General features: G+C 39.6%; 6 protein-coding genes and 1 pseudogene across 11 annotated transcripts; 2 read left to right on the top strand and 5 right to left on the bottom strand.

Moving 5' to 3' along the window:
- Positions 1-180: 180 nt before the first annotated feature.
- LOC116053082 (dual specificity phosphatase DUPD1) lies at positions 181-4,281 on the bottom strand. 2 transcript variants are annotated; one of them, XM_031304003.2, is made up of 4 exons: positions 4,120-4,281; positions 1,235-1,422; positions 928-1,151; positions 182-816 (listed from the first exon to the last, which is right to left on the bottom strand). In XM_031304003.2, the coding sequence occupies exons 2-4, from the start codon at positions 1,411-1,413 to the stop codon at positions 593-595; spliced, it is 627 nt and encodes a 208-aa protein (XP_031159863.1). In that variant the 5' UTR covers positions 1,414-1,422; positions 4,120-4,281; the 3' UTR covers positions 182-592. The 2 variants fall into 2 exon arrangements, with proteins under 2 accessions (XP_031159856.1, XP_031159863.1); XM_031303996.2 differs by lacking the exon at positions 4,120-4,281 and having other exon boundaries at positions 181-816; positions 1,235-1,608.
- A 204-nt stretch (positions 4,282-4,485) lies between these two features.
- LOC118493243 lies at positions 4,486-5,690 on the bottom strand (annotated as a pseudogene).
- A 53-nt stretch (positions 5,691-5,743) lies between these two features.
- dusp13a (dual specificity phosphatase 13a) lies at positions 5,744-7,705 on the bottom strand. The gene is made up of 4 exons (XM_031303957.2): positions 7,229-7,705; positions 6,932-7,057; positions 6,609-6,850; positions 5,744-6,129 (listed from the first exon to the last, which is right to left on the bottom strand). Exons 2-4 carry the CDS (start codon positions 7,054-7,056, stop codon positions 5,909-5,911), a joined length of 588 nt encoding a protein of 195 aa, XP_031159817.1. The 5' UTR covers position 7,057; positions 7,229-7,705; the 3' UTR covers positions 5,744-5,908.
- A 682-nt stretch (positions 7,706-8,387) lies between these two features.
- Positions 8,388-9,754, bottom strand: LOC116053081 (dual specificity protein phosphatase 13-like). Its single transcript, XM_031303981.2, has 3 exons — positions 9,466-9,754; positions 9,101-9,315; positions 8,388-8,997 (listed from the first exon to the last, which is right to left on the bottom strand). The coding sequence occupies exons 1-3, from the start codon at positions 9,702-9,704 to the stop codon at positions 8,786-8,788; spliced, it is 666 nt and encodes a 221-aa protein (XP_031159841.1). The 5' UTR covers positions 9,705-9,754; the 3' UTR covers positions 8,388-8,785.
- A 226-nt stretch (positions 9,755-9,980) lies between these two features.
- On the bottom strand, positions 9,981-11,207 carry LOC116053072 (dual specificity protein phosphatase 13-like). The gene is made up of 3 exons (XM_031303970.2): positions 10,643-11,207; positions 10,354-10,568; positions 9,981-10,242 (listed from the first exon to the last, which is right to left on the bottom strand). The coding sequence occupies exons 1-3, from the start codon at positions 10,954-10,956 to the stop codon at positions 10,034-10,036; spliced, it is 738 nt and encodes a 245-aa protein (XP_031159830.1). The 5' UTR covers positions 10,957-11,207; the 3' UTR covers positions 9,981-10,033.
- A 47-nt stretch (positions 11,208-11,254) lies between these two features.
- Positions 11,255-19,107, top strand: LOC116053012 (sphingomyelin synthase-related protein 1-like). Of its 5 annotated transcripts, XM_035992746.1 has the most exons (7): positions 11,255-11,367; positions 15,051-15,677; positions 15,791-15,886; positions 16,048-16,165; positions 16,335-16,485; positions 17,519-17,841; positions 17,873-19,107. In XM_035992746.1, exons 2-6 carry the CDS (start codon positions 15,055-15,057, stop codon positions 17,821-17,823), a joined length of 1,293 nt encoding a protein of 430 aa, XP_035848639.1. In that variant the 5' UTR covers positions 11,255-11,367; positions 15,051-15,054; the 3' UTR covers positions 17,824-17,841; positions 17,873-19,107. The 5 variants fall into 5 exon arrangements, with proteins under 5 accessions (XP_035848639.1, XP_031159723.1, XP_031159747.1 ...); XM_031303863.2 differs by having other exon boundaries at positions 17,519-19,107; XM_031303887.2 differs by lacking the exon at positions 11,255-11,367 and adding an exon at positions 11,388-11,403 and having other exon boundaries at positions 17,519-19,107.
- Positions 19,108-20,005: 898 nt separating this feature from the next.
- LOC116053111 (beta-microseminoprotein) lies at positions 20,006-22,524 on the top strand. Its single transcript, XM_031304036.1, has 4 exons — positions 20,006-20,035; positions 20,947-21,052; positions 21,792-21,894; positions 22,272-22,524. Exons 1-4 carry the CDS (start codon positions 20,033-20,035, stop codon positions 22,390-22,392), a joined length of 333 nt encoding a protein of 110 aa, XP_031159896.1. The 5' UTR covers positions 20,006-20,032; the 3' UTR covers positions 22,393-22,524.
- Positions 22,525-24,805: the final 2,281 nt, after the last annotated feature.

The raw sequence follows: 24,805 nt of genomic DNA, 5'->3' as shown, positions 1-24,805 counted from the left end.
TAGAGGTTTACTCCTCGACGTAGCGGCTGCGGGTTCGACTCTGACCTGCGGCCCTTTGCTGCATGTCGTTCCCCCTCTCTCTCCCCTTTCATGACTTATTCTGTCCTGTGGAAATAAAGGCCTAAAAATGCCCCATAAAATAATCTTTAAAAAAAAATATATATATATATATTTTTAATCAAAGATAATTCTTAGTAAGCGATCTACAGTACGTACCCAATCTAAGGTACAACAATTTGCTTCAAGTCAACTTAGTCAAATTAGTGAATGAATTTTAGGCTTCTTAGCTCTCGCCCCTCATGTCCTACTGTAGATCTGAAAGTGTCAGGACCTACTCTGTGTGCCTCACTCATTGAAATCTGGTCATACACTTACAGTAGACACACTTAGACAAAATCGCTCTTGCTTTAAAACATCACTAAGCCCTGAGGACACCCCATTCTTCAATTTGACATTTGAACTCTTACATGACGCAGTTGTGAAAAACAAAACAGAGTTTAATGATACAACAGTTGAACATTTTTGTATACCTAAGAGATTCAAAAGCAAAATCGAAGTAGTAAACACGGGCATATTATCTATTTATTGTGCATTATTGGTGTTTCATCTCTATTTTTTGTTTAAGCCTCTCCTCTTGTAACGTGATGTCCAGGGCTCTGAGCTGTTTTAGGAAGCCATGATTGGGCAGGATGCAGCGGCGCTGTCGCACATGCTCAACAGCATCCACCACAGTTAAGCTGTGTTTCATCATCAGGTATGCCAAGACCAGAGTTGCTGACCTGCTCCGACCCATCACACAGTGCACCAGCACCTTGTCTAGAACCAAATGAAGTAAAGATAGATGGAATCATTAGAAACATAGTGAAACATACAAGCCTCTTCAGAGAATGATCTCAGTTAAAAGTTTTTTTTTCCCCTGGGACTTACTCTGTGGGTGACTGAGGGCCTCATGGATGAACTGGGTTGCAGGGCAGAAGTACTGGGAGATGTTGAAGGTAGGTTTGTCATCAGCTTCTACACCATAGTACCGGATGTCCACGTCAGTGTAGTAATCAGCACCAGTCAGCACATTATTCCACTTTCCCTCTGCTGAATTAAGGACATGTGTGATACCCAGATCCCTCAGACCAGGCAGCTCCAGAGCTGTTTTCCTGTTTTCATGTTACACATACAGTAGACTCAGTATGAAGCTGTCATTAGAACCATGAAACCACCTCTTTGTGCATTTACTCACTCGTCCCCGATGTAGACTCTGGGCCAGACCTGGTTGACATGTGCATACTGAGCCCCGGTGCCGGTCCAGAACAGCTGCTCCAGGTCTAATGTTCCCGGTGTGATGTAGTCACTGTCTGGGTCAACCTGCACCGCTGTGTATGGGTTCCTGCTTCTGGACTTCACCACACAGGAGGACATAGCTCACCTCTGCTGGCCAGAAAACATACACACATCCCTGAATGTAATCAAAAACTAAAAGAAAAAAAATGTCTGCACATTGTTACATGAAAATTAAAGCCCTCTAAAATGTCCTCTTAAGGCAATAGTTTAACTCAGATTTAGATTATTAATGTATTAACTTTGAACTTTTTTTCCATGCCCATTTGCAAAGATATTTAGTAGGGGTGCACGATTCAGAAAATGTCACGATTCGATATCGATTTTTAGGCTCAAGATTTGATTCAAAATTGATTTTCGATTAAAAAACGATTCTCGATTAAAAAAACGATTCACGGTATGTAAATGTAGTTACCTTTCCCATGTGATTGCAGTAGATTAAAAAATATGAATCGATTTTTGTAATTCTATGAATCGATTTTGAATCGGTAGAGCTTGAATCGCGATACGAATGTGAATCGATTTTTTTGCACACCCCTAATATTTAGATCCTCCACGTTCTTAGTTTCAATCTACAGTACACTTCTGTTGTACAGTGCCTTGCGAAAGTATTCTGCCCCCTTGAACTTTTCGACCTTTTGCCACATTTCAGGCTTCAAACATAAAGATATAAAAATGTAATTTTTTGTGAAGAATCAACAACAAGTGGGACACAATCATGAAGTGGAACGAAATTTATTGGATATTTCAAACTTTTTTAACAAATAAAAAACTGAAAAATTGGGCGTGCAAAATTATTCAGCCCCTTTACTTTCAGTGCAGCAAACACTCTCCAGAAGTTCAGTGAGGATCTCTGAATGATCCAATGTTGACCTAAATGACTAATGATGATAAATAGAATCCACCTGTGTGTAATTGTAGTATATGACCATTCTATAACTTTCTATAAACTTTGCGTAGGGGTCCCCCCAAGACAGAAGAGACCTTTTTTGGAGTTGTGCCAGATAACAGGCATTGATTGGCTAAGTTCTGTGTCGAACCATGTACTCACACATATCACGCCCTATGTTGATACAATGCATAGGATATATACGTTGCTCACACAAAGGAAAGGCAGAGCGACAGAATTTGAAGATTGGGCTGGTCGTCTCTCCAGATATCCATGGGTCTGTTAAATTGATGCTGAATCTTTGCTTGTAATAAACCTTTTTATAATCAAGAACAGTGTCGGCGGATTCCTCTTCATACAGCATCACAGCATTACTATTTAAGACACCACATAATCAAGTCTCCGTATAAATGCACCTGCTCTGTGATAGTCTCAGAGGTCCGTTTAAAGCGCAGAGAGCATCATGAAGAACAAGGAACACACCAGGCAGGTCCGAGATACTGTTGTGGAGAAGTTTAAAGCCGGATTTGGATACAAAAAGCTTTCCCAAGCTTTAAACATCCCAAGGAGCACTGTGCAAGCGATAATATTGAAATGGAAGGAGTATCAGACCACTGCAAATCTACGAAGACCCGGCCGTCCCTCTAAACTTTCAGCTCATACAAGGAGAAGACTGGTCAGAGATGCAGCCAAGAGGCCCATGATCACTCTGGATGAACTGCAGAGATCTACAGCTGAGGTGGGAGACTCTGTCCATAGGACAACAATCAGTCGTATACTGCACAAATCTGGCCTTTATGGAAGAGTGGCAAGAAGAAAGCCATTTCTTAAAGATATCCATAAAAAGTGTTTAATGTTTGCCACAAGCCACCTGGGAGACACACCAAACATGTGAAAGAAGGTGCTCTGGTCAGATGAAACTAAAATCGAACTTTTTGGCAACAATGCAAAACGTTATGTTTGGCAACACAGCTCATCACCCTGAACACACCATCCCCACTGTCAAACATGGTGGTGGCAGCATCATAGTTTGGGCTTTTCTTCAGCAGGGACAGGGAAGATGGTTAAAATTGATGGGAAGATGGATGGAGCCAAATACAGGACCATTCTGGAAGAAAACCTGATGGAGTCTGCAAAAGACCTGAGAATGGGACGGAGATTTGTCTTCCAACAAGACAATGATCCAGAACATAAAGCAAATTCTACAATGGAATGGTTCACAAATAAACCTATCCAGGTGTTAGAATGGCCAAGTCAAAGTCCAGACCTGAATCCAATCGAGAATCTGTGGAAAGAACTGAAAACTGCTGTTCACAAACACTCTCCATCCAACCTCCCTGAGCTCGAGCTGTTTTGCAAGGAGGAATGGGCAGAAATTTCAGTCTCTCGATGTGCAAAACTGATAGAGACATACCCCAAGCGACTTACAGCTGTAATTGCAGCAAAAGGTGGTGCTAAAAGTATTAACTTAAGGGGGCTGAATAATTTTGCACGCCCAATTTTTCAGTGTTTTATTTGTTAAAGTTTGAAATATCCAATATATGTCCCACTTGTTGTTGATTCTTCACAAAATTACATTTTTATATCTTTATGTTTTGAAGCCTGAAATGTGGCAAAAGGTCAAAGTTCAAGGGGGCCGAATACTTTCGCAAGGCACATGCTGCACATTCATGCTCCTTTTTTATATCAAACCTTTGACACACATTTTTCTCAGATTGAGTGGTTTAGAGTTAAACAGTGTTCTGATGCCCCCTGAACTAAAGCTGGTTGTGGTCACTTCAGGGCTGTGATCTACTCACAATATTGGCTGTTTAAAATACACTGATGGCTTGTTCAATTTTTTTCCTACTCTACAGGCTGATTGTCATAAAGTACTATCTTAAAAAAAAATGACTTACCTCTTTCTTATAACTGTTTAAAGCTTTTAATCCGTTCCTGAGCAGGATCGCAGACCAGCACCTCAACTTTTTCTCAGTAAACGTGTGTGTGTGTGTATCAACAGAGACCTCCCTTTGCAGTATGCCTGAAGGCTGAAATCCAGATCTGGAATGGTAACTGCTCTGTGGTTAAGATGATATTTTTAGGCAGTTGGTCTGCAACACCTGACCTCAACAACGTGACACACACATACCCAGAGACCCTTTCTCACAGCCTTCATAATGGGAACTGAGTCCTAAGTGTATTTCTTCACCATGTCGCCCCTTTCTTTTAGGCTATATGGTGAAGAAACACACTGAATCATGAAACAATGCCAGATCAAAAAATAGTAGTGGCATGTTGCTTTATTGTCAACATAATGTCACTGTGTGTGAACAGGTGTGGGGAGAGTTATTTCTGGGGACATAAAACTTAAAGCATTAAGTTGTTATAGTCTACTGATTGTTGAACGTGGGGTAGAGATAATATATGAGACTGAGACTTCTTGTAACAGATGATTGTAGATGATCAGATTGTATGTTGTTATTATAGAAGAGGTGGATACAAACAAAACAGGTGCCCGGCAAAGGTGAAAGGGCATGCTCTGTCATGATGTGTCAGCACGCTCCTCTGTGATCTGTCTGCTCTGCAAACTGAGGCTCTGCTCCAGAAATCCAGAGTTGGGTCCATTGTCCCGGTTCAGACACACAGCGATGATGGCCTCTGTTGACAACAGGCCCTGGCAGATCATCAGATGACCAGAGCGGCTGACACCCATGGCACAGTGCACAAACACCTTTCCTGGAAGATACATGGATAAGTACTACACTTTTACAAAATAATTGTTATAATGTCAAATTTTTTACCAGAATTGTCAAAGTAGGAAAAGCACAGGTGTTACTAATTACGTTAAAGATGGCTCTGTTCTATTCAAGTGTCTTCAGTAAACTGTGACATTCATGTGAAACTGAAGCAGCTAAATGGAATTCAATCATCATTAATTGTATTGTACACCTGCGCTTTTCCTACTTTTAAATTAAAAGAAAGGATTACAAGGGTAGATGAGGGAGCAGAAATGAAATTCTAATGTCTTTAGAATAAAGATTAGTTATCTAAAGGTGGAAGAGGAGGTGTTGGCTCTCTTTATCACCAATTACCTGTGCAGCTGAAAGCTCTAAATAGATAACATTCAACATAAAGTAATATGTTTAGAAGTTAGTATACCCACAAATAAAGCAGGAACTAATCTAGTAGTTCACATTATGAATTGGCTTTGGCTGTCAAAACACTTTTCTTTAGAGCACTGTCTATGAACTGTGCAGCAGGGTTGAAGAAAAGTCGGAGGTTGAACTCCGGACGGTCTGCAGCTTCAACTCTGTGGTATTCCACTTCGAGGTCACTAGAACTTCTGACCTGTGTTGATCCGGTGTTGACCTGCTGCAGCATTCAGTATGTGAGTTGCACCCGTAGACGAGTGTGGTTTTACCTTGCGCCACAGACCTGCAGACACACACCACAAGAAACCTGATTCATTGTAATATCTTTTCACAACATTTTAAGCTGCTGGTTGTGATTTTTCTACTTGAAAAATCTACTTGAAGACTTGATTGACAGGTGCCACTGGCTTCCTGTTGGTCCAAAGAATTTGCCTTAGGTCTGTCAGATATGGTATGTTCTCCTCCTGGGGTTGACCTCTGTAGCAATAAAGATTTGTGTGTGTCTGTGTGCATATGTTGATGTGTATGGCTTTGTGTGTGTCTGGGGGTGTCTTTACAGTGTTTGGGCCTGTCGTCGCCTCCTCCTCTCCCTCTCCAGGCCCATGTCGAGGCTGCGGAGCTGCAGTAGGAAGCCTGGGTTGGGACAGATGTCTCTGTGCGGTCTGACAGCAGCCACCGCCTGCAGCAGCCTCAGGCCCTCAACAATCATCAGGAAGGCCAGCACCAATGTTGCAGAGCGGCTCACGCCCATCAGACAGTGGACAAACACTCGTCCTGGGACAGGGACATTTGCTGTTACCTTCAGCACCAGATATGCAGCCAAATATGCACTTTATTTGGTACACCTGTACAATCCAATACAACAGACTTGCCATTACATATATCTTTACAAAGCTCATAATGTTAGTTTGTGTTGACATTGTCGGAAATGTGTCAATTCAATTATATGTTTATTACTGAGATCATAGTGAAAGGTGGTGTTGTACTGGACTTCATTATATTAAGAGGTGCTTCTTCTTTTTTGTCCTCCCTATTTACATACATGAGGGGGGCAGAGTATTAGAAACACCTCTCAGTATAAAGCAGTCCAGTACAACATCATCAGTAAGGACTGAAATGATAAAATAAACATTATAGGCATCATCAAATTAGACTTTATGGCAGAACAGTTGTATTGGATTGCATTAGATTGTACCTAATAAAATGGCCACTGAGTGTAAATCCAATCACACACACTTAGATGACTGACTTGCCTCCTATGGCCAGTGCAGCTCCGATGTATCGTGCTGTCGGGTAAAAGAAAGGACTAAGGATGAACTCTATTGCATCATCAGCCTCCACCCCATAATAATCCACTGTCATGTCTCTGTAGAAACGTGGGCCAGTGTTGACATAAAAACAGGGGCCGGCGTCAGGGTTGGTGGGTCGGTGAGCAGCATTTACAATGTGAGTTATGCCCAGACTGTGGAGAGTGTCCTTGTCACGAGCCGCCACCCTGAAACACAATCATGCATTCACTTCTCTATAAATGTAGGATGTTTATATAGACATATGTGTGCATTGTGTGTAAACCTACTCGTTGCCTATGTAAAGGTTAGGCCAGACTTGATTGACATGTCCTGTAGGTCGTCTGTCTGCCAGCAGGAACTCCTGCAGCTCTGAGACAGAAGGAGGTTCGTACGGTGGATCCCTGAGAGACATACTGGCAAACACACACAGGCAAAGAGCACATACAAGGCGTTTACTTTGTTAAATTACAAAGTTCCCCTGTCACTGCTGCCTTTCTTAACAATATTCCTCTCACAATGACCTCACAATCACAGACTGAGCAAACAAACACACATTAACCTGTTTCCTCTGTGAATGAACTTACCTCACTTTAAAACAGTGCAAACTCTTCTCCTACCGTGCTTGCTCTTATTTCTCTGTAAAGACTTACACCCACATGACTGTTTCCTTTAATAACTCTGTAATCATACACTTATTAGTGACAAAACATCCTGCAGAATGTACAGTGTCTATCAGCAGTTCAAGCACTTTGAAATACATTTAATCCATTTTGACTACATGCCTGTAGTTTCATTCTTATGAACAATGTGGTATTATCCTTTGAACTTTAACATTGGCTCACTTGCCATTAGTTTCCATGGCCACAGACTGTTATGTAATACACTCTGTGCTAAAGGGGTCTCTATGTTGCAGAGTAACGCTCTGCTCCTTTAAGAAATATGATCGAGGGTGTGAGTAACATTCACCGGTGACGTGTTAACTTTTGGCTACCTACATTTGTTGTGTTTACATCATACTGAATTATTTACCATAAATCAAAAATGTAGGATATGCTTGTTGCATTTTGTAACAAGGTATAAAGGATAAGTAAGTGTAAGTACAGCACTCTCTTTGCTCCTTTAGATGACTGTAAAGAACAAGAGTGACAGTTAACATGATGTCAGTTCCAGGTTAAAAGAAATCTTCAAGCCACATTTCTTTTGTTATGAATTTAAATTAATTGAAAACTCAATCAATGGAGTTATATAGTAATATTGGTTCCCACTATGTTTTATCATTAGTTTAAAATATATCCAATGTTTAGTTACTGTATTCATATGTCCCCTCGGTTTTAATGAGACTACACTGAAATCTGTTTAGAAAGTTGAGATTATTCACCTAACCAAAGAATTCTTTTGTGAAAATGTAATTTTAATTATGGCACAATATCAGTCTAATGCCTGTTTTTGTTAGAATGGTATGGCAATAGATAATAAGATATTGGTTAAATGAAAATCATTTAAAATGTTTGCTACCAGAGAAGACATGTCTTTGTTAATGCAAAAGAATTTGGCTGAAACAAAAAACAAACTCTGATCTAAGGGATTATTGAAGAATGACATGGCACCTTATTAAGCAAACTGTTCAAAGTTATGTTTTGTCAAAAATGTGTAATGTGCATACATGTTTAAAACACATATTTAAAAATATGGTTTACCACTCTCAATTGTATGCAAAATATTTCAAAAAGATATAAATCTTTAATGGTGATTCACAATGAGTCATAAAGCTGCATTTAAAAAGCTTGTGCACATGCCTGACAACATTGACAGGTTATAGTTGAATACATTTTTAATATGAAAAACAAACCTCAGCGAAATATGACAATTAGATATTTACAATATTTCACACAACGCATGACCATTGCTGCTCCCGGAAGATAAACTCGTACATGAAAAGTAGACCTTAGATCCATAGAAATAAAAAGATGGACTTTAAATGTTCACCACCGTCAAACTCACACCTCTACTACATCATACACGTTCTGATTATTTATAGAAATTGTCCATACTGATTAGAGTGGAGTGTAATACATGGGAAGAAAGAGAGATCTAATGTGATGAAGGAGTTTAGAGAAGGTGAAAAAAGACAAAGACGAATGTCAGAGGAGAGGACACAACCTCCGTTTGAGTGTTAGTTGTTCATCCAGTTTGAGGAGGAGAGACAGGAAATTCCGGTTGGGATAAATAGCTCGTTTTTGGACGACATGCCTCAGAGCGTCCCTCAGAGAAAGACGCTGTCGCAACATGAAGAAAGCCAGGACCAAAGTGGCCGATCGACTCACGCCCATGATGCAATGGACCAGCACTTTTCCTGTAGAGCAGGATGGAGAATGAGAAAGGAAATAGAGACAATGTGAGACCGCTAAAATATAAAGGTTTGATGGGACAGCAGGTGTCACATTCATGTACTGTACCATCTTTGCTCTTCAGGGCTTTATGTATAAAGTCAGCTGCAGGTTTGAAGTACTGACTGAGGTCAAAGCAGTCAGAATCCTCTGCTGGGATGCCAAAGTAAACGGTGTTCCCATAAAAACTCTGGTCACCGATGCTTCCCTGCTTGGAGTGTGCTGCGTTCAGGACATGAGTGATGCCAAGCTTATGCAATTTCTTTCTACTCTGTGCCACAGCCCTGGAAAACACAGAAAAGAGACAAACAAAGGGAAGTCAAGATGCAGTTACACAGGTTCAATACTTTAACAAGCTAATAAAACTGATCAATTTATCTCTTGCAGCGCTCATGGAGGTTACTGCAACAGATATACAAACACAAGACACTCACACATTTCCTATGTACAGGTTGGGCCAGACTTCATCCACTGGTGTGAGCTCCAGTGTGCAGGAATCCAAGATGAGCTCTAGTTCTTTAATGAGCACTAGGTCCTGTAGCTGGTTGCTCCCCGACATTCTCCTCGGACACAGAGTGCTCCCCCAACAGACTGTCTGTGTCCACTGTCCCTTCAGCACCAGAGTGTGCAGCTCAGTGAGAGACGACAGCAGGTGGCTGTTTGAATGGAGCATGCCTCCAAAATTAGCTCTCTGTGTTCAGTGAGTTCTTTCCGACTGGATGTAGAGTTATTTAATGGTGTTGCTGTTGCATTGATTAGTCTGTTCGCTGATGCCAAAGGTCCAGCAGGAAAAGACAGGGAACTTTCTCTGTCCCCACTGAGGTCACATCAGGAGAGGACAAGGGAGGGGAGGGATGGACACAGTTGAACTGTTTAGTGCATACATACAGTAAATGGTACAAATGGAGACAGGCTTGCATGGTGAATGAGGACATTAACTTCTGCAGACTAAGGGACGACAATCCTATTGATTTACTACGTAGGGTTGCTCCCTTCTTTGTTTTATTTTGGCTCATTCAACCCTTCATCCTTCAGTTTTCGGTCCAGGGCTATAAGCTGTCGGAGGAAGCCTCTGTTTGGGAAAATCCAGCGTTTTTGTTGCACACAGCGTATAGAGGACAGAAGACTTAGGTGGTGATGAATCATCAAGTAGACTAGGACCAACGCAGCTGAGCGACTCACACCCACAGCACAGTGCACAAACACCTTTCCTTGACATCATTAAAAGACACAAACAAAGACACTGAAAATACAGGTAACCCCACAGCAACTGTTTCTATGTAGTATCACCTCTGAAAACATGTTGTGGCAGCGTATGGTACCTCCTGATGCCAAAGCCAGGTGGATGAACTCAGCAGCAGGGTAGAAATAAGGTGAAAGGTCAAATGTTGGCAGGTCGTTGGCTGGGACGCCGTAGTATTTCACTGTGGTTCCATAAAAATCATCACTGCCCTTACAGCACAGTTTCCCATGTGCTGCGTTCAGCACATGAGTGATGCCCAGCTGCCAGAGCCCAAGCTTGTCATGAGACATAAACCTGACACAAATACCACATTTGATGCACAATTCAGACACATATAGGTGAATTGAAATAAAGCGCAGGATACTCACATGTCCCCCAGATACAGGTCTGGCCACACCTCATCTCCGTGGCGACAGGAGCGTGGAGCAGAATGTAAAAGTTCCTCCAGCTCCTGGAGAGACGGGATCGCCCACGTCCTCTTTGAATCCTTTGTCGCACATGTGGACTCTTCCTCCTCTACTGGGTTTGTGGCGCTGATGTTTCTCTGCTCAGAGTCTTCACATCTAACCTCAGAGATTGGTTTAATATCTGTCATTTCTAAGTTTATAGGGTGTATAACTACTCTGTTATGTCCCTGCTGTCTGTTGCCTTTGCTTTGGTTGCTGCAGCCTCTGACTGTCATAAACAGGTGTTCCAGTTTGGCATTGACTCTCAGCCAAACTTTCACTTAAGGAAATGTGTTTTTACATTGCCGTTTTTGGAAACCACTGCTTATGCTTGTGCTTGTCCGTGAGCTGTCAAATTTAAACCAAATAGTCCATGAAATCTACTTTTTATTTTTTATCTAGAGAAACGTAACGTGTAAACAGACCCTAGTTTTACCTAAAGGTGACCAGCAGATGTCAGTGTGGGTTTTACTAGCAGCCCTGCATGAGCCCAATAGCTCTTCTTTACTGGTGTTGTTGATTGTTGTCTCTTCCTGTTTGGTGTTGCCTAGTTGTCAGAAGCATGTTGGCCATGAAATTCTCTAAACAGACAGCTCATCTACACCCATATCTACACCCTCTGCCAGCACAGTGACAGTAGATTTATGGTAAGAGGCAACTGCTGTTTAATATAATCTTTTAAAGTAAGTTTGAAACTACTAAATGTACTTCCTATGACTTGTTTGTTCTCATACAAAGTTGAAGGGTATTCTACTGTTTTGTTCATGTGAAGAAAATAATGTTTAAACTTTTCCATACCATCATAAAGATGGAATCGAATCGCTCAGAGCTGATCTCATGCTGAAATGTAGCAGTCTGGCGTTGCTTTTTGGTCCTGTGTTAAACAGACTATGACCCCTTTGTCAAATTGTGTGTCTCTCTCTCTCTCTCACATATACACACACATATACACACACACACTGAAGGGCTTTCTCTCTCACAGCTGTGTCACTGCTCACTGTGACTTACTGTAAACCAGCCAAACAAGCTGACATGGCACTTATGAATCCCCAAGAAAAGACATGGGCAGAGAAGCCGCAGGATGTTGCCAATAACATCTAGAGGCCAGTTAAAAATAGTTTTTTTCTGAGGGAACGGAGCAGCAGCTACCCAGGTAAGTTGCTTTAGGTTTCAGACATGTAAATAGCCTATATTAATCATCAGCCAATTAGCTGGATTTGTCCTGTATGGGCACCTTACTCACTCGCAGTTACTCACCATATGATCTGCATTATTGATGGTAGGCCTATACAACAAACTTCAATTGGTGTGATGATTATTGGGAGATTATTGACACCATCTAATTTCCTGCTATTTTTGAAACAGTATGCTATCAGTGCGATGTCATATCAGCTGTGACTGTTAATCTAAGGGTGGTACGCTCAGAAAAAAATGAGTAGCCTAATGAATGACAAGAGAAACCTTCATTGATCAAAAGACCAAACACTGTGACGTCGCGCTAACACAAAAATCACTTCCGAGTAGGCAGTTGGTTTAAATTGCGGAGAAATCGGCAAACTTGTTTATTTCTGTTGTCATTTTCAGCCATAACTGTAACGTTTAGAGTTGACTAAACACGATGATCCGACCTATCGGCCCTTTCTGCTGTTCATATTTTCTGTCTTGCTTTCATCACGTCCAAGAACAACCAAATGAATCTGTCGTTACGAACAGCAACAACTCACCACCGATCGGACTAACTGCTTAGTGTTGAAACGTGAAAACATCAAACATGCATTTTAGATGAATGAGATACGAGTATATCCAGTTGTTCACAGTTGTTTGCTTTGCTCAGCGCCGTGAGGGACGGCAAATTGTTTTTCCTAGGATGGCGAAGGCATGGTGTAGGCATGGTGTAGGCATGACCCGCCCTACTCCCCCTCTGATTAGCCAGTACTTGTTGACTTCGTTGGTTTGGTTGGTCAGGTTTAGGCTAGTGGGATTGGCTAGGGTTAGAGACTGTCAGGGTAAGCCAATCAGAGGCAGAATAAGGCGGGACATGCCATTTTCAACTGATATTTTTGGTATTGCATAACAATATGGACAATATTTTAAATAGAGCTTTAACAGTTCGATCGATCGATTTCAATTTTAATCAGTCATTTATATTTTATTTATGGTTCCAGTTTCTGAAATATAAATATGAGGCTGCAACTAACAATTACTTTTTTTATCGATTTGTCTGCTCATTCATTTGAAATCTCACATTGGAAAAGCTGAAACCATCAAATATTTTACATTTTTGCTCGAATAAATGGTTTTGTCGATGATTAAAACACTTTTTTTCTCCATCTGCAGCTTAATTGACTAATCGTTTCATCTCTAGTGAGGATTAGTGGCTTTTCTTGTTTTTACATTACAGTAAACTGAATATTTTGAGGTGTTGGACTGTTTTCATAATATTCTGACGTTTTACAGACCAGACGGATAATCAATTAATAAAGAAAATAATCATTAGTTGCAGCCCTTAAATTGTCGTAGTTCCCAGATCCAGTAAGTAAACACAGAGCAGACTTACTTATTCTATAATTCTGCTCACTCAATTACTGTAACTGTCTAAGTACTAACCAGCTATGAAAATACTGGCTCCTTTATGTAGGAGCATTTATAGATATATTATAGTAGTCATCCTTTATAAACCTAGTGCTGTCATTTCTCTCTGTCTTGCTCTCATTTATTGCTAATAACTGAAAGCTGCTTACTTGGGTAATTTGAAGTCTGTATCTGCTGTTCAGTCAGCATGTAGACTATTGCTCACATTCAGCAGCTAATAGTCATGTTGGTTTAGCCTTGCAGACCTTTGAAGCAGTCAGGACGACAGGGCGAGCAGCCCTGTAGTGAGCTTATCAGAGGGTCAAAGGGCAAAAACTAGGAAAAGACAAAGCAGAGTGTTGTTCATCAGTACCTGAGTCTGTCTGTGGGAGAGGATCGTACTTACTCTGCTTGTTTTGTGGATGGTTAGTGACTCACTTTTTTGTTTTTGTTTTAATATAAAATGACATCTATGGAACAGAGAGGATGTTCACACTCAAGTCAGTTTAAATTCCTGTTTGTTTGGTTTGAGACATACTGTAAAACATAGGCCTGCTTTTTGTGGATCGGGGTGTCAGTGAATATTTTTACTGTACAGTCACAGACCACATAGATGATGTAATAGCCCTAAGTAGCCGGTAGTATGTAGTGCTGGGTCACGTCGAATAAGAGCACAAAGAAGCTGCCCCACAGCAGCATCCCTAGTAGCAGTCCTAGTGTATCATTTCTGCCACATGCATGCCTTCACAGTATGTATTACTGTATTATAGTGTTATTGTTTGTCTTTTTTTAAACAAAAGTGCATTTTTTGTGTGGTTTCAGCTCCTGAAATGTGATGGTTTGCTTCATTTCTCTGATTTATATCATTTAGGACGGAAACTAACAACTATTTTCATTATTAATTCATTATTTAGTCGATGAAATGTCAGAAAAATGTGAAAAATGTCAGTCAATAATTCCAAGCGCCCAAGGGGATGTCTTCAAATTACATATTTTCTCCGGCCAACAGACCAAAACCCAAAGATATTCAGTTTGACATGACATAAAAGAGAAAAGCACAAAATCCTCATTAGCTTGAACAATAGATTGCTTGGAGTTTTTGCTTGAAAAATTTGTCAAATGATTTATTTATTATCAAAATACTTCCAGATACATGTCCTGACAATTGATTAATTGACTAATCCTTTCAGCTATAATATTGTAGATTTTATAGCTTTTGATTTAAGGACTTTTGATTTGTTGAATGAAGACATCAGTTTGGGCTCTGGGAAATTGTGATGTGCATTTTGATTAAATGATTATTACTTAGTTGATAAAATAAGGTGAGGTGAAGTGTGAGGATTTGCTCTGCTTTTCTCTGTTTTATATCACTGTAAACTCATGTCTTAATAAAACAAGACATTTGAAGATATCACCTGGAATCTGAAAAAATGTGATGGGCATTTGTTGCTATTTTCTGACATTTAATAGACCAAACAACTAATTCATTAATTGAGAGAATAATCTGCAGATTAATCAATAATTGTTAGTCACAGCCCTGGCTTATATACAGTTAGACAAGTGGTTGTCATAGTATGCACATTGAATAGTAATGACAATGGGTGAGTTTCAGGCAGTTTTGCATTAAAACAACAGGGCTGACAGTGACAAAGACAGTAATGAAATCAAGAGGTGAAAACACAGTGGAGAAAGAAGTGGTAATTATCAAAAATGATTTTCATTTTTGATGACTTAATACTGTACATGTCTGTATCTGCAGTCACATGGCACCGGCAGGGGACAGTGTGAGTGCCTGGAGCTGTAAGCAGGTGGCCCAGTGGCTGCAGGAAGAAGGCTTCGGGGAGTATGTGGAGCTATTGTGCGCCCAGCACCGCCTGGATGGCCCCAGCCTGCTGGCTCTGACTGAGGCTGACCTGCGCGGGTCTCCACTGGGCCTCACCGTGTTGGGAGACATCAAGAGGCTGACCATAGCCATTCGCCGGCTCCAGAAACAGAACCAGGCCCAGCTGGAGGTGCAGGGTCTCCTGCCTACAGACAGTCTCCCTGCTGGGCTCTCGGTGGGCGCTGCAGGGGGCGAGTGGAGCTGTGATGAGGCTGACAGGAGTTATAACGGAGGGGATGGCTTGCGTAATGGGACTGAGCTGAGGTTGAGGAATGGTCACAGATCTGGATACGGTTCAGGAGCTGCAGTGTGTCATACACACTCCAATGGGAGGTATAGGCAGCACCTGGCCGGTAGATTGGACCCAGAGGTGTGGAAGACGATCATCAGTTCCATATATGTCTTTTTTGTGTTTGGATTCACATCTTTTGTCATGGTCATCGTACATGAGCGTGTCCCGGACATGAGGACGTACCCACCACTGCCTGACATATTTCTGGACAGGTATAAGTGCATGTATCCAGTGCATGTTGAGCATACTCCAAAGTTCATGTACACATTCTCTCGCACTCATATCTAATCTGCACACTAATACACATGTTTTTGTACTCTGGCAGTGTTCCTAGAATCCCCTGGGCTTTTGCAATGGCTGAGGCCTGTGGCCTCATCCTGTGTTACATGTTTCTGTTGATCCTGCTCCTCCACAAACACAGGTACTGTAGTCCACCGTTCCAGTATTCCCATCACTAATCCACTGTGTTATAATAATATGTGCAAGAAGACCACATCACCGCTAAAACACAAGGTGTCTGGCATGCAAATATAAACATTTTGGGCAAGGAATTAATTCCTTGAATGTTCTTCTCTATTTCAGGTCCATTCTCTTCAGACGACTGTGTTCTTTGATGGGAACTGTGTTTTTGCTTCGTTGTTGCACCATGTTTGTCACCTCGCTCTCTGTGCCTGGGCAGCACCTGAAGTGTGCTAGTAAGGTGGGAAAATTATGTGCAGATTAGATAAAGTTTGCCATTTGCCAACTGTGGAGTGGCCATTCATTCTTGTTGCTATTGTCAGTGTTACAGTTTATTCTTGACTCAGCATTCCTACTGTGATTCGTGTGATTCACAGCATGACAGATAACTGATGTCTTTTCTTCCTCAGACATACGGGGATTCCTGGGGAAAGCTACAGAGGGCGCTACTGATCTGGAGTGGATTTGGGATGACTCTGACAGGCGTCCAAACGTGTGGAGACTACATGTTCAGTGGACACACTGTTGTTATCACATTGCTCAACTTCTTTGTGACTGAATGTGAGTGTCAATACTTTTTTGGTTTTTCCTCAATTACAGTATGACTTTAGAGTATGTGTGACCTTTGTTAAAGGATAAAGCCGGTGCTATCCTATATTTTCCTTATTGTCAACAAATCCCTTGAAGACAAAAAACAGTAGTGTTTGTCCATCTCTCAATACTTTCTGAAGCCAAGCCAATTAGTTCCTATTAAAGAAATCCTTTTAAGTAATTTACATAAACAGTACACACCACAGGACGGATAGAAATATTGCTGAGGTCGACCGTTTGAAATGCAGTTTTGGAGATGCACCATTCACCAGCACCTTAACCTCAGCCCCCAGCACTAACACCGCACCGGGCTGCACTGTGATGCTTTTTATTTTTTTATGTTTTTATTTCTGTAAAGGGAATTTTTTCTTGTTGCTGCATGGAGATTATCGTCGGTGTCTGGGCTGAAAGTTGTGTTCTTCCCGGCGTCCGGACCTGTTAGAGGCCGGTGCTGGTAGTTGTTGTATGTGGATTAAAAACGCAATTGCATTTACACTTGTGGTTAATGTGGTAACAAAGCATCCCTGACCACCTCTGGTTGTGGTTTGTCCGATCGACTCACAATCCGTCCTGTGTTTTAGGTGCATTTACACATGTACTTTCATGTGGTCTAGCACTAACCAATTGCAATCCAATCACCCAAAACACATTTTAATGCCAGGTGTAAAGGGGGCCTATGAGACTCACTGATGTGTTTTTAATTGTTCTTTGGCGACATTAGAGCTCCATGGCACAGAGGAATAAGCTGTATCAGGCTTTGGGTATGCTGCACACTGTAATGTTTAGTGAGTAAATTTGTTGGGGACTACTTTAAGCCATGGATTAATTAATTTGCTGTGCAAGTCAGCAGGAATGTGTAGATGAGATTGATTCAACATAAATTACAGTGTTGTTAGTTGGATCAATTCACTGTTTGTTTTGATCTTTTCATGGGATTTGTTGACAATAAGAAATATAATATATATCACTATATTTATCCTTTAATGTTTCCTTTGAATTGCAGACACTCCACGAACCTGGAATCTGATTCACACCATCTCCTGGGTGTTGAACCTGTTTGGGATTTTCTTCATCCTGGCGGCTCACGAGCACTACTCCATCGACGTGTTCATCGCCTTCTACATCACCACCCGCCTCTTCCTCTACTACCACACTTTAGCCAACACCCGAGCCTACCAGCAGAGCAGGAGGGCGCGCATTTGGTTCCCCATGTTCTCTTTCTTTGAGTGCAATGTCAACGGACCTGTCCCCAACCAGTATCACTGGCCCTTCAACAAACCAGCCTTCATGAAAACTCTGATTGGATAGATTAGCCTTTTAAAGATCAGAAGCTGCAATTCGCATGGACTCTAATCTTAAAACCTGAATGAGAAACTTTTTACTTGATATGCTGCTTTTTATCTTTGGATGGTTATAAGTGTATTATGCGGGAGTCCCCCCCCCCCATTTGTATAAATAGATGTTTTTTATTTTGTCAAATAATCTTATGTTTAAAGGAATAGTTTGACATTTTGGGATATATGCTTATTTGCGTTCTTGCCAAAAGTTTGATGTGAAGATCAATACCACTCTCAGAGAGTGGTATTGATCTTCTCATCTCAGAGTTAGATGAGAAAGCGAATACATTTATTTCCCAAAATATGAAACTATTATTTTTTAAAGTTAACTGCACAGTATTGCCAAGTAAAACAAAGAAATGTAGTGTATTATGAGGCCTATGTTCCACTTTGGAGATGTTTAAGGTTCACGTGTGATTTGGGTTGTTAGTTTCACTCAACATCTACAGTGAAAAACTGATCGTGGTTCACACCGCTGTAGTGCAGGTTGGTACTGTAGTTGTGGGTTTTTGGAAGTTGTTGTGGTGACAGTTTACATTTTGTTTTGCTGCAAAGAGATTTGACACGTTTGGTGACTACTGCCAAAGGAGCAATTGTTTCTTTTGATGTGCACCGAGAAAAAACAATTCCTGTTCTCCTCAAAAAGAGCTCTGTTTCAGTCACTGTTTTGTTTTTTCGTTTACACTTCATAAATTGAACTCTACATAGTGTCCTATGGATAGTGTAGCTTTTTTTTTTACATTTACACTTAAACTCAACCAAATATCTGAACATGTATTGTATTGTTCAGTTTTGCCAATCAGTCCTTAGTATAATTATCTCTTTATCCTAATTTGATGCTCTGTTGTTGTTTTTTTACAGATTGTTAATTATGTAATGAGTATAGAAATGTATGAAGATGGATTTTGTTGAAGTTTTATTGTTCAGAGTTTTCCTCTGTTGCACAGTACAAAGACTTGCTGTTTGGATTACAAAGTTTCAAAAGTATATTGTTTACTATGCCATGGTTGATCCAAACTATATCTTTTTAATAATTGTTTACAATGTGCGGCTTTATTTGCAATGCAAGTAATTTATCTTTAATAATGATCTTAGTAATGAACTAATAATCTTAATCTTTCTCTGCCTTTTGGCTCAGAAATAAAAGTTTACAGATAAGGTTAACAGTTTTTACAAACTTCCTTGGCTGCTTTTTAACTAATGGGTTTGCTTTTTGCATTTTTTCAATAAAATCAATTATACATATTATTAGAAATCCAGATTTCTTGTGAGTTTTTAAAAACAACATGCAGTATCTGTCATGGGGAAAATGTATACTGTATGTTTTATCAGATATTTGTTCTAAGGTGGAGAAGATAAGCAGGTATGTTGATATTAAAGGCACACCTCAGATAAAATGTCAACATGTCATTTTTTTTTTAACCTTTATTTAACCAGGTAGGCCTTTGAGAACAGGTTCTCATTTGCAACGGCGACCTGGCCAAGAAAAGCATAGGCGTGCAGGACAACGTATAGTTTCACATTCAATACAGTACAATATACATATACAGAATACAATACAGAATACAATAGGCTACATAGAGTGCAGATTAAGTGGGCATTACAAATGCCGGTACGCAGTGAGGTGTAAGTAAGTCGATGGATATGCAATACATGAACAGACAGTCAATACACTGCTGAGATGGTGTAAAGAGTCAATGGTGTAATGAGTCAATAAACAGTTAATCTAGTGGTCTAGTTAGTGACGTAGATCAGTTATAACACAATATATATATGAATAGACAGTCTAGATAAATGCTAAAGTGTAGTGAAGAGTCAATTTACAGTTAGTGCAAGTCGCGGTCTATTAAGTGAGGTAGATCAGTAATAACACAGTAAGCAGAAATATAAATGCTGAATGTAGAGAAGAGACTATACAGTTAGTGCAAATGGTGGTCTAGGTAGTGATGTAGATTAGTAATAATACAATATGATTCACTGAGGTGTGCCTTTAATATCAACATACCTGCTTCTCTTCCCCACCTTAGAACAAATATCTGATAAAAACATTTATTTGTCATATCACTATTCAAATATTATCAATAAAGATATGCAGGGGTGCACACCTTAATATAAAGCCTCCGTTAGAGAGTACTCACATAGACCAGCTTCCTGTTGACCGGCTCACTTCACATCTGAGGATGGTACGTATTTGATAATTTAGAGAAGCCATGAACATGTAGAGCTTAGGAATAAGAGTCTTTTATTTGTAAAGTCAGGTCTTAAATTGTAGTTTGACTTTGTTATTATTATAAAATATGCTACACAAGATATGGATAGATATGTTGGACTTTAAAGACATAATTGCAGATTGTACTTTATATTTTACGGCCAAAATTTAAGTAATGTACAGTTACCTTCAAATTCCTGCAGGATTCAAGTTTAGTCCCTCTGCACCATTTATTATATTATTATTAATAGTATTATTGTTTATAGTAGTAGGAGTTTTAGTGGTGGTGGTAAAAGATAATTCAGCAAGTAAATTCAACAACAAAAGTGGTTTAGTAAATAATGTTACTGGTGATTCCTTCACATAATGATTAAGATTATTACACAAATGTAAATACTGCAGATAAGGTGCAAACACTTCTAAGTGGTTTAAAGACTAGTTAGTCTTGCTTAATGTAAACTGTGAATCAAATCCTTACAAATCTATCTCCTGCAGACTAAATGACATCAATCTTATTTGTACATGCAGTATGTTGCACACAAATGTCTTTTGCATGTAAATGTATTCAAGTGCCCTTTTGTATAGAACTGAATGATTTGGAATGATGAGAAATCACTTAAACATGCAAATAGCTACAATGCTAGCAAAGGCCTACTGATACTAACGGTAAACCATGTTTTCCTTTTGGCATTTTTAGTCTCTTTCACATAAAATAATTGGTTTGTCTGACCAGTATGAGACAAAACAGGCATGAATAAAAGCCAGACATTTCCTTTCCATGTTTAGAAGATCTTAAAAGGATGATAAATAAGTGTGTAAATACACTGCAGGGACTATAAAACATGCACCATGTTTACAGATCTTGTCTTTTCTTTACTCTTTTAGGCTTCTCTCCATGTATTTCTTTGTCTGCTGGGACTGGTTGTCCTGTGTCACTCTGATGGCTTCTTCCATAAGTTAGAGCTGAAAGATCCGAAAAACCCTCCAAAGGGTGAGTCGACATGACAACATTTGGAAGAGACAGAATATAACAACAGTTTGGCAGCAACTTATCTCTGCTATGTTGGAAGGAAGGTGGACAAACTAGCATTTATTTTTTTTTATTTTATTTTTTTTATTGGTTTATTTGATAGGGACCATGCATATTTATGAACATTGTTGTATAAAAACACCATGTAAATATGCCAGTATTAGTTAAAATAACTACTTTCCATCTGCAGTCCCTATAGGCAGGTGACATAAGACTAACAGAGACAACTAGCAATCATACAGCGCTCATTCACTATACATTAAAAGGTACACATAACAGTGACATTGACAAAACAAACAAGCAAAACAAAACAAAAATACATGATGCATACATGACAAAGATGTTATTCATCCACCTCTATACTGCATTTGATTTACCAGTGAAAGTGTATGGGTAAAGAAATGTGTGACTGTTAAAAATGAGTGCATCTCTGGTTTTCTAGAAGCCACTGTTTTAAATGAGTTTTAAAAGTGTTGAATATAGGACACTCTCTTATTTAGTCCTTATTCATCTATGTCTTCATTATGAATGCATCATTTAGCTGTTTGTTTGTTTACCTGGTTTACCTGCTGACTCAAAACCACACCTACAGTATATGCACACATCGATACACTCACACAGTCACTGCCATACATTTATCACAGCTTGATAAGTGGCTCAACAGCTCCTCTGAACTTTGGTTTTATTTTTTTACATGTAGGGTGTGTGGATGAGGATGGAAAGCAGCACGATTTTGGCTCTGAATGGAACAGAGACTGCATGGCGTGCTCTTGTACAAGGGAGGGCTTGAGCTGCAGTAACAAGTATGATTTTCATGCTTTGATTTATTACATTACACATTTTCCAGCCACTTTCTAAGTAACTGTATGAGAAGTATTGGGGCCTACTATAATTAAAGAAACACTTGGCATGAATGATAACAAATAAAAGATGTATGTGTATTCTGTGTTTCACCCAACTGATATATTGGTCCTATAAAGCTACTAGTTGATTGTGATGGAAAAAATAAAGCTCTGAGACAGAGACAGGAATATTGTCCTCGGCATAGTGTTTCATTTATGACCCATCTCTTGCACCCCCCCCCCATCTCTAATAATTTTTGTTATAGTCCCTAATTTGTTCGAAGCCATTTTCTGAAGACTTAAACTTATTAAAATTATTCTTTCTTTTTATCTTTTAGCATGCCTGATGCAAACACAGTAGACGTTCCTGCGGACTGTGAGTTGGTTGTTGACAAGGATGCCTGCTCTGCCAAGGTGGTGATGAAGTCAGACAAGACAAAGGAGTGTAACCCTATCTGAACACACTACAAAGTGACCTGTACACATTAGGGACAACTGAAGTCCAAGGTTATAGGGTCTTTAATCTTGTTTGTATGTTATCAACTAGTTTGTGTACATACAACAAACTACCAATAAACATAGACTAATCAACATTTGTCTTGTTTTTCATGTTTTAAATGTCACTGACAAGATTAAACCTAAAATCCCGCTGCAGCTCTGTTTCTTCTTGCCTGCTTTATGTCTCTATAACAGCACTTACAGTTGGTCATTTTCAGCATGTCATTGAATAAATCCACCACTGTGTGACAGCAGAGCTCAGTGCGCAGAATGGGAAGTCAATTTGGCTGAGCCAATATAAAACAATCAATAGACAAATAACTGAAATTTCATCTTTACTGAAAATGTGTAAAATAAGAGAACATTGAAATAGGTAGGCAGTCAGTCAGCTTTTTAAGCCTTTTTCAACAAAATGCATAAAAAATATTGTGCAAATCAATTAAGCTTTTCCAGCACATTACAGCTGTGGTAAATTACATATGTATTTACTGACTATTTCACTTCTTCACATTAAATCAGATGTCATTGTAGGCCTACTATAAACAACCAAAATCATTCTACAGAAGGGTGACAAATGACTGTACTTTATTACTGCCTACTGTTTATTGATGTTGATTAATCTAATTTGATCATTATGAGTCAATAAAAATAAGATGATTGAATGTAAGTATTTTTTTATTTATATTTTGAAATGATATTTAATTATATTCCCTATGAATTTCTGATGGCCTACACCAGAATGTGAGTAGTAGACTATCCTAAAACATAAAAACAAAATCTAGTAAGCACACCTAAAAATGTTATTCTGCTGGCTACGATCCACACACAATTGGAACCAAAACACCCACGGTATGGTGAGTGAGTGATAGCGCAGACAGGTGTCTGTAGTTCACATTTCTATCTATATTATCATCTGTAAAGTGTAGTCACCTCAGTAAGCCGCTAACTGGCTATGCATTAGTTTAACCAGAGACGGTTTATAATATGGATGTAGCGAGGTCAATAAGATACACTCATGATCAAGATGTAGGCTATATGTTTTAGAACAATGACTGTGAATACAGCCTATGGTTTAAGCGAGACAGCGCAACGGGTAATTTCCTGTATTTGGTCACGTGGGTTTCGCAACTGCGCCACTCGCCCATAGTCACTGAAGTAAACTGGATCCATGTGTAACATTACGACTCAAACATGGCATTTATTAAAGACGGATAAATCAGCAGAAAATTAACTCTGTTCGAGACTTGTTTCTGCATCAGCAACAAATTATCGCGAGATCTATAGAGCATCTTTGGTCAACGTTTGTTACATCTTCAGTTGTCGGAAGTATGTATAATAAGTAGTTATTATTATAGGCAAGGCAAGCCAGCTTTATTTGTATAGCACATCATCAGGGCAATTCAAAGTGATTTACATAAAACATTAAAGAGCATTTAAAAACGATTTAAAAAATGTTTTAAGAACAGATAAAAGATGAAAATAAAATGTTGCAATTCAGGTTCCAAACCTGGCCTCAGAGGACTTAACCAGTTCCAAACTGGCCTTACAAAGGACGATTATACATGGAAGGAACTAACATACCGTTAACATTATTAGCGATGTCATTTAAAGGTAATGTTCATTTTCACTGTCATATCCACCTAGCTCAGATATATAGGCTAAGCAACCTGTTATATTAATATTTAGCCTACTTATTCCAGCACCATTGCACTTTTGCATTGCCCTTTAGTATTACTGTTTACAACCCTTATAGAGCGGTTTGTTTACATGCGTGTATGTATGGCCAGCACCTGTACGAACTCTGCAAAAAAAAAAAAATACAAAACTGTTCCCGGTTGAGACATTATTTTGGGGAAACAGAGTTACATTTGTCGATCACTTTAACAAGATACATTTTACAGCACATTTAACATGCAGATGTTGAGCAGAGCACAGAAGATACTTTCAGCACCTTCATGAACATCCGACCACTTCGGTTGTGTAGTTTACCAGTCTGAAAGGAATTCACTGTTTTGGTAATTAAATTGCAACACAGAGGAGCCTCAGCTAGACTAAGTTTGTAAAGGGAATTTAGCATAAAATCCCCTAAGTCTTTATGGAGTAATTTGATTTATTTCCTCACTCAGTTTAAAATCTGGTAAGAGACTGAGGGGAAATAACTAAAGAAAAAGGGAAAAAACGAGCCCCCATCGATGTATCAATAATACAGATAAGCCCTGTGGGCTTATCTGTATGATAAGCCCTGTGGAGAGCCGTTGTTGGGACGTTTAAAACGTTACAGTAATTTACTAATCAGATGAAAGATGTCTTTTAGTTAACACACTACCTTTGATGAATTAAGATGGCCAATCAAGCAAGGTAAAGAGTCTTGAAC

The sequence above is a fragment of the Sander lucioperca genome, chromosome 15, assembly GCF_008315115.2.
Source record: "Sander lucioperca isolate FBNREF2018 chromosome 15, SLUC_FBN_1.2, whole genome shotgun sequence".
Classification (NCBI taxonomy): Eukaryota; Metazoa; Chordata; class Actinopteri; order Perciformes; family Percidae; genus Sander; species Sander lucioperca.
The sequence above is the reverse complement of the archived record's forward strand: the minus strand, read 5'-3'. Positions and strand labels throughout refer to the sequence as shown.

Coding starts and splice junctions, on each gene's coding strand:
- LOC116053082 (XM_031304003.2), bottom strand. CDS start 1,413: ATGTCCTCCTGTGTGGTGAAGTCCAGAAGCAGGAACCCATACACAGCG. Junction 1,152..1,234: donor AGAGTCTACATCGGGGACGA/GTGAGTAAATGC, acceptor ACATGAAAACAG/GAAAACAGCTCTGGAGCTGC. Junction 817..927: donor GGCCCTCAGTCACCCACAGA/GTAAGTCCCAGG, acceptor ATTTGGTTCTAG/ACAAGGTGCTGGTGCACTGT.
- dusp13a (XM_031303957.2), bottom strand. CDS start 7,056: ATGTCTCTCAGGGATCCACCGTACGAACCTCCTTCTGTCTCAGAGCTG. Junction 6,851..6,931: donor AACCTTTACATAGGCAACGA/GTAGGTTTACAC, acceptor ATTGTGTTTCAG/GGTGGCGGCTCGTGACAAGG. Junction 6,130..6,608: donor AGCTGCACTGGCCATAGGAG/GCAAGTCAGTCA, acceptor TCCCTGTCCCAG/GACGAGTGTTTGTCCACTGT.
- LOC116053081 (XM_031303981.2), bottom strand. CDS start 9,704: ATGCTCCATTCAAACAGCCACCTGCTGTCGTCTCTCACTGAGCTGCAC. Junction 9,316..9,465: donor AACCTGTACATAGGAAATGT/GTGAGTGTCTTG, acceptor TGTGTTTTCCAG/GGCTGTGGCACAGAGTAGAA. Junction 8,998..9,100: donor AGCCCTGAAGAGCAAAGATG/GTACAGTACATG, acceptor CCTGCTCTACAG/GAAAAGTGCTGGTCCATTGC.
- LOC116053072 (XM_031303970.2), bottom strand. CDS start 10,956: ATGACAGTCAGAGGCTGCAGCAACCAAAGCAAAGGCAACAGACAGCAG. Junction 10,569..10,642: donor GACCTGTATCTGGGGGACAT/GTGAGTATCCTG, acceptor TATTTGTGTCAG/GTTTATGTCTCATGACAAGC. Junction 10,243..10,353: donor CCTGGCTTTGGCATCAGGAG/GTACCATACGCT, acceptor AATGATGTCAAG/GAAAGGTGTTTGTGCACTGT.
- LOC116053012 (XM_035992746.1), top strand. CDS start 15,055: ATGGCACCGGCAGGGGACAGTGTGAGTGCCTGGAGCTGTAAGCAGGTG. Junction 15,678..15,790: donor CCTGACATATTTCTGGACAG/GTATAAGTGCAT, acceptor GTACTCTGGCAG/TGTTCCTAGAATCCCCTGGG. Junction 16,486..17,518: donor CAACTTCTTTGTGACTGAAT/GTGAGTGTCAAT, acceptor TTTGAATTGCAG/ACACTCCACGAACCTGGAAT.
- LOC116053111 (XM_031304036.1), top strand. Junction 21,053..21,791: donor TCCGAAAAACCCTCCAAAGG/GTGAGTCGACAT, acceptor TTTTACATGTAG/GGTGTGTGGATGAGGATGGA. Junction 21,895..22,271: donor GGCTTGAGCTGCAGTAACAA/GTATGATTTTCA, acceptor TTTATCTTTTAG/CATGCCTGATGCAAACACAG.